Source organism: Ursus arctos, unplaced genomic scaffold (genome assembly GCF_023065955.2).
Source record: "Ursus arctos isolate Adak ecotype North America unplaced genomic scaffold, UrsArc2.0 scaffold_22, whole genome shotgun sequence".
Classification (NCBI taxonomy): domain Eukaryota; kingdom Metazoa; phylum Chordata; class Mammalia; order Carnivora; family Ursidae; genus Ursus; species Ursus arctos.
In genome coordinates, this window is record NW_026622897.1 from 54,136,848 (window position 1) to 54,154,295 (window position 17,448).

The window sequence follows — 17,448 nt, forward strand, 5'->3', positions numbered from 1 at the left end:
TGGTCTCTTATAGTTTCTCATTGCTAAAGCTCTTAACAGTGGTGCCCCCCCCCCCCCCAAGGGTCCTAGACTTTGCTATGAGTGAGAAGCCAAACCTCCGGAGACCAACTATCAAAGAACAAGGGCTTGGCTCTCTCTTTTTCAGAGCCTACCATGCTCCGTGGCCAAATGCAGCAATCCAGACTTCTCATCAAGACATTCAGCACTGCAGTCAGAGCTGTGAAGAATGCTAACATTGGAATGCAATGGGGAGCTGCTAAAATTTTCCAGCAGAGAGGGGAGGAGCCTCTCTAAAGCCTTTAGGAGGCTTTTATAACCAGGGAAAATGCCAGGGCTCTTCAAAGGTGTTGCTTTAGAGGAACAAAACAAAGCAAAAAAAGCTGATTCCAGTATCCCTCTTGGCATCTCACTTGCTTTTCTGTGTTGGCCTAGATATGCCTGGACCTCTCCACATTATCAGGAGCCCATTGTGACATTGTATTTCGGTTCTGAGCCAGGGCCAGCATAGCCAGCAAGAGCTTGGCTGCTTATAATACCAGTCACCAGTTCCTATAATTTTACCTGTACAGTCTTTCTCATATCCCTTCCCTCCTTTCTATCCCTACTGCCTGAGTTCATGCCCTTATAACCACCATGGGGAGTTATTAAAGATGTCTGTGCAAAGCATGTATGTGACTAGAGCTGTGTTTGGGGAAGGCCACCCTGACTGCACATGGAGGAGAATTAGGCAGGAAAGGAAGGAAAGCTAGGAGAAAGGTGGCGGGGACTATGGACTACTGTCCACCATCAAACTTTGGCACTCCTGTGACTGACCTGGATTCAGTGTGTGATGGCCCAGAGTGGCCATTCTTAGATCCCTGTGGGACTGCGCTATGATCCTCCAAATAGGCCAGGGGATAAATTAATAAACCATTTTTGTAAAGAAATGTCCATATTATTATCCCTACTTTACAGAGAGAAAACTGAGGTCCTATGGAAGCACATTACTTGCCCAGGGTTACTGGGAAACTGCTGGGAAAGAGCAGAAAAAAGGATTAGACTCACAGCCTGCTACAACTGCAAGGGCTCCCAGAGATAATATAGTCTCTCCTTCTTTCCCTCCCTAATTTTACCCAAGGGGAAAGTTGAAACCCAGGAGGGGGAAGTGACTTGTTTGCGGTCACAATAGTAAAGAAATGGCAAAGGTAACCACTTTATGTCTAGCCATGGCTGGAAGCTGGGTCTGTGGCCCCAAGCCCAGGCTCTCTCCTCTAGATTCTGTAGAAGTGATAGTGTCTGCCTGTCACCATAGGTGGCATTCTCCACGGTGGGAAAATTGGGAAGGAACAGTATCATCCTAATCTTCAAATGAAAAGGCAAATATGCCTGCAGCATATGTAGCTTCCAGAACTTCTGGTGATGAAAATTTAAAAACTGACACCCGGGACCTGAATGATCTGATGATGGTACTCTGAAAAGTCCATAATGAGCTATTAGGTACACAGAAATCAAGTGCCTATGTTTATAACTCAGTGTGGTGCTCTCGGGAGACATCACCAGACAGAAGGCCTGGCCCTGACCGGCATGACCACGAGGCACAGCCTTGTACTGCACAGAGCACCATACTTAGATGGAAGCCAAAGGAAAGCTGGACTTAAAGCCTGTCTGCTTAGTCACTAAATGACATTGAATGACCTCTCTATGTGTCAGTTTCTTCCCCTGTAACACCTAACGTTCTTGTGAAGCTTGAAATAGTAAATTTATATGAAATGGAAAGAGCATAGACATCAGATGGACTCTGACCGCCCTTGGTTCAAATGTTGGCCCTGGAAATTACTAGCCATTTAGACAAGTCATTTAATCTCTCTGAGTCTTAGAGTCCTCAAACAGGGTCTTTAATAGCTAGGATATCTGAGGATTAAATAAAATATACTATTTATAATACTATAAATGGAATGTTTTTATTTTTTACTTTATTTTTTATTAAGTTTTTTTATTTCAATTCCAATATAGTCAACATACAGTGTTATATTAGTTTCAGGTGTACAATATAGTGATTCAACAATTCTAAACATTACCCAGTGCTCATTGTGATAAGTGTACTATAATACTTTAAAATGGAATAATGCTTTTAAAGCCTGGCACATAGTAGTTATGGCATTTGGTACATAGCAGTCACTCAATAAATGGTATCTTTAGAAAAGTCTGAGTAATGTACACAAATAGGACATTAGTATTACTATAAATTGGAGGTAATCATGCTCCTGGTATCCCATTGGCATGCTTTACAGAATGAAACACTTATGCGAAGTGCTGATTCAACCACTCTGGAAAGACACCAAAGAAACAGTCCCAGGCCCCAAGGAATTTACATTACAGTTCAGAGAAAGAGAGAGGAGACTCACATGAAAGAACAAATCTCAATTTAACCATAAAGAGCAGCCCACCTCCCATGGCCAAGTTCAACACAAGCTACCTTGTGGCACCACGCTGCTTAACTCCCCAGCGGGTAGCCAAGAGTGACCGCCTCAGGTGGGTGCAGCTGAAAGGGCAGTAAGCAGAGACACTTAAGGGTATATAGTCATTACTTCATAAATAGTATCTTTTAAAAAGGGTTGATCTAGACCTGCCTACTTCTCAGGTTTGATGGTCCCTCATCCCCTAGTACCAATCTTAAACTTCAGGATTAAAAAACTGCTAAAAGTTTCCCAATTGCATCTCCGGGGTCAGTGTCTCCCTACCTTCACCCAGAAGGTTCCCCCTCCTTGCAGAGCCAACTTTGACTCTTCACCCCACATGCTTAATGTGAGCAAATCCTATTTAGGACTCAGCTCATGCTCATCCAAGAAGCCTTCCCCAATTTCTCAGCCTGAGTTAGGTACCACTCTTCTGTGTTCCCATAGCAAACCCTACTCCAGATACATCACTCTCAATCACCTGAATGCGTTTATGCAACAAATACTGACTGCTAGTGATGCGCAAGTTCAGGGTTAGGATTAGGGATATGATAGGAAAGAAGACAGCCATTGTCTCTGGTACTAATGTTTACAGTCTCTCAGGAAAGGCATATAGAGAACAAGTAATTATAAAGAGATGCATGTTTTGAGGGAGGAAAATAGAATGCTATGGAACTGTGAAAAAAAAGACTATTGGCTATCATCACCATCAACACCACCTATGGGCTCTATGTTTCAGACACTGTGCTAAGTTCTTAAAATTCTCTTAATTTACTTCTCACAACAACACTGGGAAGTATAATTTCTATATAAAGTCAAGGGAAATACAATTTCTATATATGTGGCTTGGAAAAGTTAAGGAAGGTACCCAAGGACACACAGCTAGTAATCATCAGAGCTGAATCTTAAATCAGGTATGCCGAATTCCAAAATGTTTCTCTTAACCTCTGTCTTTCCTTTTAAGGAAAGTGTGCAGAGCCTGCCAATTTCCTCAATATCTATTCCCCTTTTCTCTTTTAATCACATAACTGCTGAAACACAACTGTGGATGGCAAACTTTACTCATGAAAGAATCATTAAAGAAATCAAGTAAAAAAAAAATAACAGAACTGCTGTGTTTTAGCTGGGTGTATGACCATTCATAATAAAACTTACATTTCCCAAACAATCTTGCAGCTAGGTATGGTTATATGACTAAGTTCTGGCCGGTGAGGTAAGAGCTTATGCACACTACCTTCCCTTTCCCCATCCTGCTCGATGGAATGTGGACAAGATGGCTGAAGAGGGAGCAGCCATCTCAAAACTGTGAAAGAGAAGCAAAGCCAAAAACTGGAATATCTACTTATACTTTTATGTGAAAGAGAAATAAGCTTCTATCTTGTTTACGCCCCTTGATTAAGCGGGCCTCTCTGATGGCAGCCAAACTACCATCTCAAGTCCTATAAGAAGGTACCGCAACTCATTCGTTTCTCTATTTCTCCACATTAAATGTTGAGTTGAACTGAACTGAACTCCAGCTCTGGTTCCATCATTCACTAGACACATGTCAGAGAGAAATCATTTATGCCCCTCAATCCATTTCCTTTTCTACCCTGTCTATCTCACAGGATGGTGGTGAATCAAATGGCATCGTTTTCAAATTTGTTGGTTGCAAAGGGTCTAACAAAATCATGTTTCTCTTTGTGAAACACCATAAAATACTCATCAATATACTTTCACTAGCAGAAAACATGGTTATATGATATAAATGGAGTTCTCTACATCTCAAAATATATGAAAACATATCGGAGTCTCTGTTAGTATTTGTTTTCATCAAGTAAAACTGATGGGAGAAAAACCTGAAACTTAGAAAAGTCTATCCATTAACTTAATATCTTTCTAAAATGTGGAAGATTGCCCTTAATAAACTTGAGGAGAGGGGCACCTGGGTGGCACAACGGTTAAGCGTCTGCCTTCGGCTCAGGGCGTGATCCCGGCGTTCTGGGATGGAGCCCCACATCAGGCTCCTTCGCTGGGAGCCTGCTTCTTCCTCTCCCACTCCCCCTGCTTGTGTTCCCTCTCTCACTGGCTGTCTCTCTCTCTGTCAAATAAATAAATAAAATTTTTAAAAAATACAATAAACTTGAGGAGAGGTTCAGCCCTAGGATCACCACTGTTCCAAGGGTATATGGCTTAAGAGGCACCGAGATAATGGATGTGAAAGCACTCTGAAAATGGAAAGGGGCCACTACTATTATTCTTATCAAACATGACTCCCTTTAAAACTCTGACATAGTTGTAACTCAGCAGAATGGGCAGAATGAGACTGGTGGGCTGGAGACGAGGGCGCTCTAATGGTATAGGCCGAATGAGGTCATCACAGGAATCACTGTCTGTGTCTGGAAAGGTTCTGGGGAACTCTTTTATGTTCTTACAGCCCCAGTGTTTCCCAGTGTACCCCAAGCAGCTGGATATTCCAAAGTCAGTTCACTTTACATATTCAGTGAATGCAGGCGACATTTTGGAAATGTTTGTTGAGGTGACCTCCACAATACCTTCCTCAACCCATTCAGGGAGAATGGCTTCCTTCACTTTGTTCTCTTGATATTTAAGTTCACTCCCCTAGTAAAGCACTTACCACATGTAGTTAGCTACATTTTTGAGCACTGTTTATCCTGGCCCACTGTATGCTTTTGGTAGGAAAAGACTGTGTCCCATTCACCTACGCATCATTTGTGCTCACACAGTGCCTGGCATATAGCAGATGCTCGATAACAGTTTTTTCTTTTCAGTGAGTTACAGGAGATAGACTTGAGGAAAAACATGGACGCTAATTTAAAACAACTTCACTAAGTCAGTCCTATAATCCATGTCTAGCCCTACCGTCACTGCAAAAACCCATCTTTCCGTTCCCAGGAAGCTAGGACTGTCACCAGAAAGTGATTTTGATTTGCTGATTTTTCTGGGAACGATGCCACGGTCTCCTCACAGACTTGTGGCTGTGGGAGCTAATCCATCTATGGGTGTTACAACAAACGAAACAGGTGTCATAAATGACAGACACCTCCTCTGTGTCAACAGTGCACACAGTTTCCAAGAGAAAAGACATCTCAACTCCTAGGGGGCCGTTCTATAAAGAGGAAGTAAATTGCCTACATTACAAAAGATACACATTACTCTCTTGCCCCAGGGCCTAGAAAATAGAACACAGAACAATTATAAACTGACAGCAATTTATGTTGCCTCCATTCCATCCTCCCACATCTTCCTCTTAGCAATTCTGTTTCTTGGATTGTTATTACCCCAAGATTGAAGGCAGGACAACAGCTGAGGACAAGAAAGTGGTCTGGGGAGAAATAACCTAGCTAGCACTCCACAAACACAAAGGACTACACATTTATTTCTATGAAATAAAAATCACTCCAAACAATCTGAAGCCTTTTAAATTCAACAGAGTGATTCAGGGCCCTTGAGGAAATAATGAGATCTATACACTGAGACACAGTGCTAGGTCTGGAGATGAGCTCTGAAACGTGATCCCTCACTGCCACAGTCAAGCTGTAAGCATGTAAGATCACACAAGCAGAAATGGGACAAGGTCTGGGCACTTGGTGCATGAGAATTAACTCTTTCCTAGGGATGTGGGGCTTAAGAGAGGAGAGGACCCAATCTGGGACCCAGAGAGGAAAAAAAGGAATATGGCTGCTTATTGTTTTTTCTAGGATCTAAGCTTAGGGAGAGAAAGGGGGCCACAGAATGCCTTCCAGCATTTCTAGTCCGGTTCGCCAGTGGGGAAGAAGAGACAGGGACCTGGGACAGAACCTCTGCAAGCTGGCAGATGAGAACTTTCATGTACTGTCCCATGCAGAAAGCAAGGAGCCTGCAGCAGCTTTCACTACTATCTGGGTAGCCACTCAGGGACAACGAATGACATCACAGAAAAGCCTACAACGCTAACCAAAGACAGCATCACTCCCTTCAAGCAACCAAGGTCATCCGGAGCCAGCTGTCTGCAAACAGTGGGTTGTGTTTGCCAGTTCTGATTTATAAAACCTTGCGGCAGCTCCAATAACCACGTATCAGTTCAGCTCGATCAATATTTACTGTCCTCTACTTGATATCAGGCTCTCTGCTGCAAACTGAGGATACAGAGACGTGGCTTCTACTCTTAGAGAGCTCACCGTCTAGAAGGGGAGACGGTCATCAAACAGACCATTAAAACAGAGCAGTAGTCCTAGCACAGAGGAAGCACAAGGAACTCTAGCAGCTCATGGTAGAACAAGTAATCCAGTGCTGGGAATCCAGGAAGGTTTCTCAGAAGGGGCACTTCATTTTCCCCCTCCTTACCCTGCTTCCTCACTAGAAGTTAAAGGTTGAGGATGTATTAACCAAGTGAAAAGAGGCAGAAGATATTTTAAGTAGACAGAACAGCCTTGAAACAGTATGTGTTTCACAGAGAGATTTGTGAGGCCTTGAAACAATATGATGATTTGGATAAAAAGCAAGAGGCTCAATGCAGTTAGAGCATGGTATCCCTGAGATGGGAGAAGATAATAGGGAGAAAGACAGGGACAGATGGCATTAATATGGCATTAAACTTCCTTTTATACCGCACTACGAGGCAGGTCAGAGCATGGCATACACAGAAAATTATCTTTTAAGAGAAAGGATCCCTGGATGCCTGGGTGGCTCAGTTGGTTGAGCAGCTGCCTTCGGCTCAGGTCATGACCCCAGGGTCCTGGGATCGAGCCCCACATCAGGCTCCCTGCTCAGTGGGAAGCCTGCTTCTCCCTCTGTGCGCTCTCTCTCTCTCTGACAAATAAATAAAATAAAATCTTTGAAAAATAAATAAAAGATGGAGGATCCCAAGAAATTAGCAAAAACCAAAGAACACACACCCAAACAAAATGAATTTATTTCCTACTAATTTATATGGGACTTTTAGAAGAGGGATAAAACAACTCCGACAACTACTCTAAGGTGTCACAACTCAGAAAGGGTGTAAATCACTCCTTTTGAATTTTAATAGCACTTTGTATCTTCCTTTTAGCACCTGTCACTTTCTGCTGAGGAGAATACTTATGTGTGTCTTACCTCTAAGAGTTTCCCAGCTCTCTGAGCATGAACCAGGTCTTGTTCATTCATCCTCCGAAATTTTATTACAACCCAGTCTGAACAGACGAGGCCTACCACATAATAGATGCTCAGTAAATGTTCCAGACCATCACAGAGTTACAGGATATCAGAGCTGAAAGACTCTTAAAGATATTCTAATCCAGTTTCTCAGCCTTTATGAAGATTTTAGTAAAGCTATGGACTCTCTCCCCAGAAAAAAAAAAAATCACACATAGAGAACATTTTACATGTAATTTCAGGGCCCACAATGCCCAGAGGGTTAAAGTTAATTATCCAAAGTCGTGAAGGTGTAATAAGTGGCATAACTAAGCCTACAAGTTTCCTGGTTCCCAATTCAGTCCTCCTCCCACCACAAACTACAAATGAACGATTTTAGTTGGGCTGTTTCCTGCTGGGAGGCTGCCTAATATAAGCCTAAGATGGGGCAATGGTCCTCTCATGAAATTCCTTGCTGTAAGGAAGGTGCTCAGGAGAACACGGCAAGTTCAGTGGCTTCTGAGACCCAAATACAATGGTACTGGACTTCTGCCAAGGAGAAAGAGGGGCAGTGGGAAACGTTCGTGGTTACATGGAACAATACAATAAACCAAAGAGCCAAAAGTGATGTTGAAGCCTCCCTAGGTAGAAGAGCAAAATCCTTCTCAACTGTACTGTTTACAGGACGTGATAGAATCATGACTCAAAACCACACTTTCTGACTTTCAGGCCGGTGTTGTGTCCACCTCACCACAAAATCCTCCACACATGCAGAGAAATCTAACCACCCCGGAAGCAATCCTGTAGCTCTGGGAATCCTAAGAAATGGGCTAAATAATCTTATAATGCTTAGAACTAACTCCCAGTTATCTGAGATAATGGATTCAAGGAACATAAACATCTTCGAAATCTGCAAATACTATAAAACTATTTGGCTGAAAATGCCAATCCACCTCCACTTGCCACAAACCATTCATTCAACTTCAGCGAATGTATCATTTATTGTGAGGTCCATGCTGAAGTAAGTACTAAGAAGATTTTTTTTTTTAAGATTTTTTATTTATTTATGTGACAGAGAGACAGCCAGCAAGAGAGGGAACACAGCAGGGGAGTGGGAGAGGAAGAAGCAGGCTCCCAGCGGAGGAGCCCGATGTGGGACTCGATCCCGGAACGCCGGAATCACGCCCTGAGCCGAAGGCAGTCGCTTAACGACTGCGCTACCCAGGCGCCCCTAGAAGATTTTTTTTTTTAAGTACCGCAAGTAATGAAACCAAATCATTGGCTTTTCGCTGCGATAACCTGGTGTAGGGACAAGATTGAGAGCTGGCAGAAACAGCTCACTGTAGATACCCCCAAACTAAATAACTGGAGAGGACTAAAGGGTGATCCCAGTATTATCTACTCCCAATGTCATCCGCCCTATGCAAATCTCATCTTCAGTCTTTGCAAAGCTGCACACTACCCTCTTCTAAAGGACCCTTGCTCCCTTTACCTCCTGTGCTTTCACTAGGTGCTTGTATCTTCCAATGCCATGGGTAGGCTTTGTCTTGTAGTGTCGACCGGGACTCAGCAGAATGCCACCTAAAAGACAGAAAATAAAACAAACCTGTTTCAACACTCCTGCAGGGCAGAGAGATCACACATGAGGAGATAAATCTCTACCACAACACTGGGAATATTTGGAATAGCAGGCCTCTTGCTGGTTTAAAGAACCAGAGCTATTTCTTGATCCTGGGCTGACTCTCAGTTTACCCCCTTTTTTCTCCTTTGACCCCCGGACTATACCCACTCCCCACTACCTATCTTTCTTTGAGAAATTCTCTCCTGCTATAGCCACTGGTGATAAGAGGACAAAATACATTCTCACAGTGTTCTTGTTTTCACTTCTTCCTCCAATGCCAATAATCCTTTTGAAGTTTTTTTTTTTTTTTTTTAAAGATTTTATTTATTTATTCGACAGAGATAGAGACAGCCAGCGAGAGAGGGAACACAAGCAGGGGGAGTAGGAGAGGAAGAAGCAGGCTCACAGCAGAGGAGCCTGATGTGGGGCTCGATCCCATAATGCCGGGATCACGCCCTGAGCCGAAGGCAGACGCTTTAACCGCTGTGCCACCCAGGCGCCCCCCTTTTGAAGTTTTCTAATGTGGATCACACAGAGAAAGAGATGAGTGGCAAATACAACCAGGTAAGAGGACAATCACAGATTTCCACAAAGTTTTACAAACCATCTATTTGATTTATTTGTGCTAATATGGAACAACCTCCAACATACATTGCTAAGTAAATAACAATAGAAACAAAAACCTAAGGTACGGAACAGTGCGTATGTATACTACCACCAAGTATAAACTAGGATCTCCATACACATAGTTATTGTAGTAAGCCCAGAGATGCACCACTGGGATCCACCTTCAAGGAAGGACTTTAATCTTCATTATTTTTATCCTTGTTTACAAATAAAGAAACTGTAGGTCGACACATGAAAAGATGCTCAACATCACTCATCGTCAGGGAAATGCAAATCAAAAACACAATAAGATATCACCTCACAGCTGTCAGAATGGCTAAAACAAAAAACACAAGAAACAGCAAGTGTTGGTGCGGATGTGGAGAGAAAGGAACTCTTGTGCACTGTTGGTGGGAATGCAAACTGGTGCAGCCCCTGTGGAAAACAGTATGGAGGTTCCTCTAAAAGTTAAAAATAGAACTACCTTATGACCCAGTAATTGCAGTGCTGGGTATCTATCCAAAAAATACAAAAACAGTAACTCAAAGAGATACATGCACCGCTATGCTTACAGTAGCATTATTTACAATAGCCAAATTATGGAAACAGCCCAAGCATCCATCGAATGATGAATAGATAAAGGACACGTGGAGTGTGTGTGTGTACACATATATGTGTATATACATATGTATATTATTACATATTAATATTAATCAGCAATAACGAAGAATGAAATCTTGCCATTTGCAGTAACATCACGAATCTAGAGAGTATTATGCTAAGTCAGAGAAAAATAAATACCACATGATTTCACTCCTATAGGGAATTTAAGAAACAAAACAAATGAGCAAAGATAAAAGAGAGAGAGAGAGAAACCGAGAAACAGACTCTTAACTATAGAGAACAAACTGCTGGTTATCAGAGGGGAGGTGAGTGGGGGCGTGGGTTAAAGAGGTGATGGGGATTAAAGGGTACACTTATCACGATGATCATCACCCAGTGATGATGTGTGGCACTGCTGAATCACAACACTGTACACCGGAAACTAATATAACACTGTATGTTAGCTATACTGGAATTAAAATTAAAAACTTAATTAAAAAAAAAAAAGAAACTGTAGCTCCAAAAATATGGTGAAATGGCCAAGGTCATCCAGCAAGTTAAAGGCAGAACTGCAATTTAAACCCAGGTCTATCTGGCTGAATGTGCTCAGGTGGAGTCTCATGTCATGTGAATTTCTGGAATATAAAATCTAGCTAGATATGATCTTTCCTAGCTCAGATCTCAGTTCCTTATCTCTACCCTTTCACTGGAACCAGCTCCACACAGTTCTTCTGTGTCTGTCTCTCTTGCTCACTCTCTACCTTCTGGAGAAGTAGTTGTCCTAGGTTCTGCTCCCTTTCCTCCCAGCTCCTATGGTCCTACCCTCATCTTCCCAGGGCCACCATTCTATGGGGAGGCTAAAGAGAAAATGGTGTGGAGAAGTGAAATGTTTCTTAGGCTTCTCTTTTCTAAAATGGGCTTTCAAGCAGGTCTGCTCTATGCCAGGCCAATCAGAGATTGGCTTCAGAGCCAATCCTGCATTTACAACCCACACTGTTTCATCAAGAACAATCCTGGCATCAGAGCCAATCCTACTATAATCCACACTATTTCATCAAGACAAACCCTGGATATCATGGCTCCCTTCCATGATATGCATTAGTCCACATTTACTACTATATGCCAACAACTGTAGAGACACTGGGACAAAGATGACTAGAATACGCCACTTTCCCTGGAGACACAAAATGTGTACTAGGGAAGGATGACAGGTGAGCACATAATTACCTTACGGTGCACAAATTCCTTTAACAGAGATGAGAGCAAAGTAGTGAGTGCCTGGAGGAAGGAACAATGAACCTGCCTTGGGGAGGGGAGGTGGTGGGAGTAAGGGAGGGTAAGGGGAATAGGTTCAGAAGAGGTAACAGATGCATTCTTGCAAGAGGAGTAAGAGTTTACCATGCAAGGAAGAAGGAGGTATTTTTGGCAGAGGTTCCAAAAGAGCACTGAACACAACTGAGGTGTCTCCTTGGCTGCTCTCCCAATTCTGTCTCTCTGAATCTAAGACCTGGGACCCCTTGAGCATTCAGGTTCCAGCTCTGCAGCATGGAGCTGACAGTCTAGTGGGAGGAGGGAATCATTAACAGAACAGTCACGAAATAAATATAAAATTACAAACTGTGATAAAGAAAAAGAAAAAGCACAGAAGGCTATGGCAATACAATTGGTGGATCTATTTTCGACTGGAGTATCGGAGAAGGCCTCTCCAAAAAAAAAAAAAAAAAAAAAAAGACGACATGTGAACCGAGACCAGAATTCAGAGGAAAACAGTGGTAATTCCCAGGGAGGGGAAGTGGCTAGAAGGCAGGAGGAGAGGGAAACTTACTGCTTATTTTATACTCTTTTGTATCATTAAAACTTGTTCCAAGTACATGTATTATTTATTCAAAAAAATAAATAAAACAAACCGAAACCTGAAAGGCAAACAGAAATTTATTAGGCAAAAAGATAGAGGATGAATGTTCCAGGCAGAGAGAACAGCAGTGCAAAGGCCACCACGTGGCATGTTCAAGGAAAAGAAAGGCTGTCAGTGTGGCTGAAGCAAAGTGAGAAGGGCACAGAGTACACCAGAGACCAGAGCAGTGAGTGGGAACACACCACCTAGGCCTTTTCAAGGGTTTGCATTTCAAGCTAAGCAGCCATAAGCAGGGAAAGTATATGCCTGATATGTTTTTAAAAGATCACTTTGGCTGGTGTATGGAAACAGGGTGAGGGGCGCCTGGGTGGCTCAGTCGTTAAGTGTCTGCCTTCGGCTCAGGCCGTGATCCCGGCGTTCTGGGATCGAGCCCCGCATCAGGCTCCTTGGCTGGGAGCCTGCTTCTTCCTCTCCCACTCCCCCTGCTTGTGTTCCCTCTTTCACTGGTTGTCTCTCTCTCTGTCAAATAAATAAATAAAACCTTTTAAAAAAATAACTAAAATAATATAAAGTGCTTCGTATGTGCCAGGCACTGTACCAGGCACTACAGAGACACCAATGAATGAGGCAGGCAAGGTCTTTGCCGTATTTCAACATGTTCACACTCCTTAGGTAAGCATTTAAGAAACCGGATTCTATAATCTAGTTCCAACGACTTCATCTCATTCCCCCACTCCTCCAGGCCTTTAAAACCTTGCTCCTCGGCCACAGAGCTACACTTGCCATTCTGTAAGAACCATGGAGTCGTCATGCCCCTGGGCCATGCTGGGTGGTACCCCCTGCGGTGACTGCACCTCTCTGACCAGGGAAATCCTAGCCAGCCTCCAGGGCCAGCTCAAATGTCACCGTCTCCGGGAAACTCTTCTCCTGCCCTCAACAGTCAAAGATCATTGAGTTTACTTCATGGTTATAGCTCTCCCATTCCTCCACTATTTAGCAGAACATTTTATATAAATAAAGAAAACTCAGATGCCAACCACCAACTTTAAGAACACAGAAACTCAATCACCCCCCAGTGGTCTCAAACAGCAGACCCAAAGGTGATCTTTGAGACGGTGACACATGTTAGGTGAAAGCACCAGACTACAAGCCTCAGCCTCTCCTCTCCCAGAACCCCTTGGCAAGGAAGCATTTTCAAGTTCAGTTTAGGGCAATTCCTATCATTAGAGCAGCTGGTTAATTAAGAAGCTGGTTCAAATTCCTGTTAAATTAACCATTTCCCCCCTTAAATGAAAGGTTTTGGTCAAATTACCAGTGTTTAAACTGCTTAATTAGCCAGCTGTTTACGTTATAAAATTTACCGGTTTGAAAGCCTCCGATTTCTACTAAATTCAACAGAATTCTTCCCCTGCTCCTTGTCATCAAACTGGGTTTCCTGCTGTCACATTAACATTGCAGCCTCCTTAGAGGAAAGGCAGCTCTTTTCACTGAAGACACAGAACCTCAGGGTTTCAAAAGGAGGCTCTGAAGATCTTTCGATTAGCACAATTATAGGATGTAATCACATATCGACTTCTCCCACATTACATCCCTTTACTTAATATATGCCAGAGCCAACGGTTCTTCAGTGTCCCTGTTTACTAAGCCAGGAACAAAACCCATCAATCCAGGCTGGGGGTAAACAACGTCACTTTAATTATTTCTCCTTCAAAATTAGACCAAGGATTTTTTAGCAGCGCTATGCTGGAGAAATAGGGGAAAACACTGGGGTAGCCCCAGTCAGAATTAATTACAGGATATCCTCTCCATTCAACAGACCGGAAATCCCTTACACAGCACAAGGGTAGGTACACCCCAGCACCTGGCAAATAGTATGTACTCAGAAATTGCCTTTATGGGCGCCTGGGTGGCTCAGTCAGTTGGGCATCTGGCTCTTGATCTCAGCCTGGGTCTTAAGCTCAGGGTTGTGAGTTCAGGCCCCACATTAGGCTCCACACTGAAAGATTCTTAAGACATTTTACCAAGACAACCTGCAAGGATTTGGCACTGGCAGCTACCCACTTTTTTCAAAATCTCTTTTCCAACTTCTTCCAGTTTTTCTTATAGTACACTGAACTACCTGGATTCGAATGTGCCATGTTTCTCTGATTCCACCTTTCTGCTCACGCTGTAATGAGAGGACTCTGAGTTCTCTTCATTTAACCTCTTCAGACCTCTTTATATATATTTACTTCTACCTTTCTATGTATGTTTAAAACAGTAAGAAAAGGCAGTCACTACAACCATACCCATCTTTTAGAGAGAGCAGGTAGGATGGTACCCATGCCCACAGAGAGTATGATGGGTGAAGGTTGGAACAGGGTACCGTTCTCCACTCTTCTTTTCTGAAAAGCAATACAATTCAATCTTGGAATTTCTTACTTTAAGGATATCTCAAAGAACCCAAAAAAATGCCAACAAAACTATGTCCTTTCAAGTAGAATTATCTTGGCATGCCAACACTGGTGAATCACCTTGGGCCTTCCAGGCACTGAGATTTCCTGACGACAAATGAAAAATGGGCAAAGGAGAAGATAAATGGCCAGTAAATGTATGAAAATATGGTCAACCAACTAGTAATCAAAAACATGCCAATTACAAATAAAAGGGATGGCATTTTTTAACTTATAACATTAACAAATATTAGAAAAATAATAACACTTAATGTTGATGAGTATATAAAAAGGTATTCTCAAATACCAAGGAGGAATAAAATAGTGCAATCTTTCTGGAGACCAATTTGGTAATACACATTAATAGCTTTAAAAATGTCCATTTCCTTTGACCCAACAGTTCGACTTTTTGAAATGTATGCTGAGTAAATAATCAGACAAGGGTACAAATACTGATATATAAGGATGTTTATCATAGTGCTGTTTACACTGAAAAATCTTGGCGACAGCTTAAATTTCTCCAAAGAGAAAACTGTTTGAGGGGCACCTGGGTGGCTCAGTTGGTTGAACATCCAACTCTTGGTTTCAGCTCAGGTCATTATTTCAGGGTCATGGATCGAGCCCCATGTTGGGCCCTGCACTCAGTGTGGAGCCTGCTTGAGATTCTTTCCCCCTTTCTTTCCCTACCTCTCCGCCCCCCCCCCAACCTGCTTGTTCTCTAAAATCTTTTTAAAAATTATAATAAAGCAGGGCGCCTGGGTAGCACAGTGGTTAAGCAACCGCCTTCAGCTCAGGGCATGATCCCAGCGTTCTGGGATCGAGCCCCACATCAGGCTCCTCCACTAAGAGTCTGCTTCCTCCTCTCCCACTCCCCCTGCTTGTGTTCCCTCTCTCGCTGGCCGTCTCTCTCTGTCACATAAATAAATAAAATCTTTAAAAAAAACAAAAAGAATTATAATAAAGAAAAAGAAAACTGTTTGGGTAAATTATATTATGATCCCCCCACCTCTCTTTTCAAAAGGACCCCTACTGGATTTCCTTCAACAGGTTTTAACATGCCCTATTTGATCTCAGCTTAAAAAAAAACAAAACCAAAACAACCCTCAGATTTAAGTAACTCTCAAATACTAAAATATACTACAAAATTATAGTAACCAATGGTATTAAAAAAGGTTAGTAATGGCATCAAATATACAGACAAACCAATGGAACAAAACAAAGCTAAAATAATCCCAGATCTATATGGAAACTTAGTATATTAGATAAAGGTGACTTTCTCAAACCTATGGGGAAAAGATGGATGTTTCAATAAATGCTAAAACACTTAACTACCCATTTAGGGGGAAAAACTGCATCCCTACTCACTTCTCATTCCAGATGCATCACATATATAAAGGAGAAAAAAATACCAGAAGGTAACATGAAGAGTTGTTTTTTTTTTTTTAAGATTTTATGTATTTATTTGACAGAGAGAGACACAGCAAGAGAGGGAACACAAGCAGGGGGAACAACAGGGAGAGGGACAGGGAGAGGGAGAAGCAGCCTTCCCGCTCAGCAGGGAGCCGAAAGCAGGGCTCAATCCCAGGACCTTGGGACCATGATCCTAGGCGAAGGCAGATGCTTAACAACAGAGCTACCCAGGCGCCCCAACATGAAGAATTTTTTAAACTAATCTTGGAATTAAGATCTTTCTAAGCAAGGAACAAAATCTAGAAATCAAAGACTAATAAACTTAGCTATATAAAAACGCAAAATTTTTTTCAACAAAATACACAGAAAGTCAAGAGACAGATGACTAGAAGCCATGTAAAGCAGAGATGACAGAAAAATGCTAATTTCCCTAATATATAAAAACTATATAATAATCCTGTAAATTAAAAATGAAGAAGCCAGCAACCCAATAGAAAAATGGGCAGAAAGTATAGACAGACAGTTCACAAGTAAAAAAATGAAAATAGCCAATAAAAATGTGAAAAGATGATAAATTCTCTCAAGAAATGCAAATTATGAGACATAATTTTCTTTTACTACTAAAAAAAAAAAAAAGATGTTTTATAAAACCCAGTTTTCACCAGAAAATAGAAATGTAAATTAATATAACTTTTCTGAAGGGCAATCAGAAAATACTTACCAAAATTTTGAATCATAATCCATTGACTCAGCAATTTCAATTCCAGGAATTTATCTTTTTTTTTTTTAAAGATTTTATTTATTTATCCGACAGAGATAGAGACAGCCAGCGAGACAGGGAACACAAGCAGGGGAAGTGGGAGAGGAAGAAGCAGGCTCATAGCAGAAGAGCCTGATGTGGGGCTCGATCCCATAACGCCGGGATCACGCCCTGAGCCGAAGGCAGATGCTTAACCGCTGTGCCACCCAGACGCCCCCCCAGGAATTTATCTTATAAATGTACAGGAACAAGTTCACAAAGATGTATAAAGATGGTTGCTGCAGCATTTTTTGAAATAGCAAAAACTCAGAACAACCTAAATGTCTAGCATTAAGAATAGTCGTACACACACAGAATATATATATGTTCACATATGCATAAAACTTTTATCTATCTATCTACCTATTTATTTATTTGTCAGAGAGAGACCACGCACAAAGAGGGGGAGCAGCAGGCAGAGGGAGAAGCAGGCTCCCAGCTGAGCAAGGAACGCAATGCGAAGCTCAATCCCAGGACCCCGGGACCATGACCTGAGCCAAAGGCAGATGCTTAACTGACTGAGCCACCCAGGTGTCCCTGCATAAAACTTCTTGAAAAATATACAAGAAATTGCTATCAGTGGATATCACTAGGGA

General features: G+C 42.2%; 1 protein-coding gene across 1 annotated transcript in view; it reads right to left on the reverse strand.

The window, feature by feature from the left end:
* Positions 1 to 17,448, reverse strand: part of MRPL48 (mitochondrial ribosomal protein L48) — a 54,507-nt gene that overhangs the window by 19,335 nt on the left and 17,724 nt on the right. Inside the window, exon 4 of the mRNA XM_026518069.4 lies at positions 9,019 to 9,107. Within this exon, the coding sequence (XP_026373854.2) occupies positions 9,019 to 9,107 (89 nt within the window). The remainder of the gene's footprint in view (positions 1 to 9,018; positions 9,108 to 17,448) is intronic.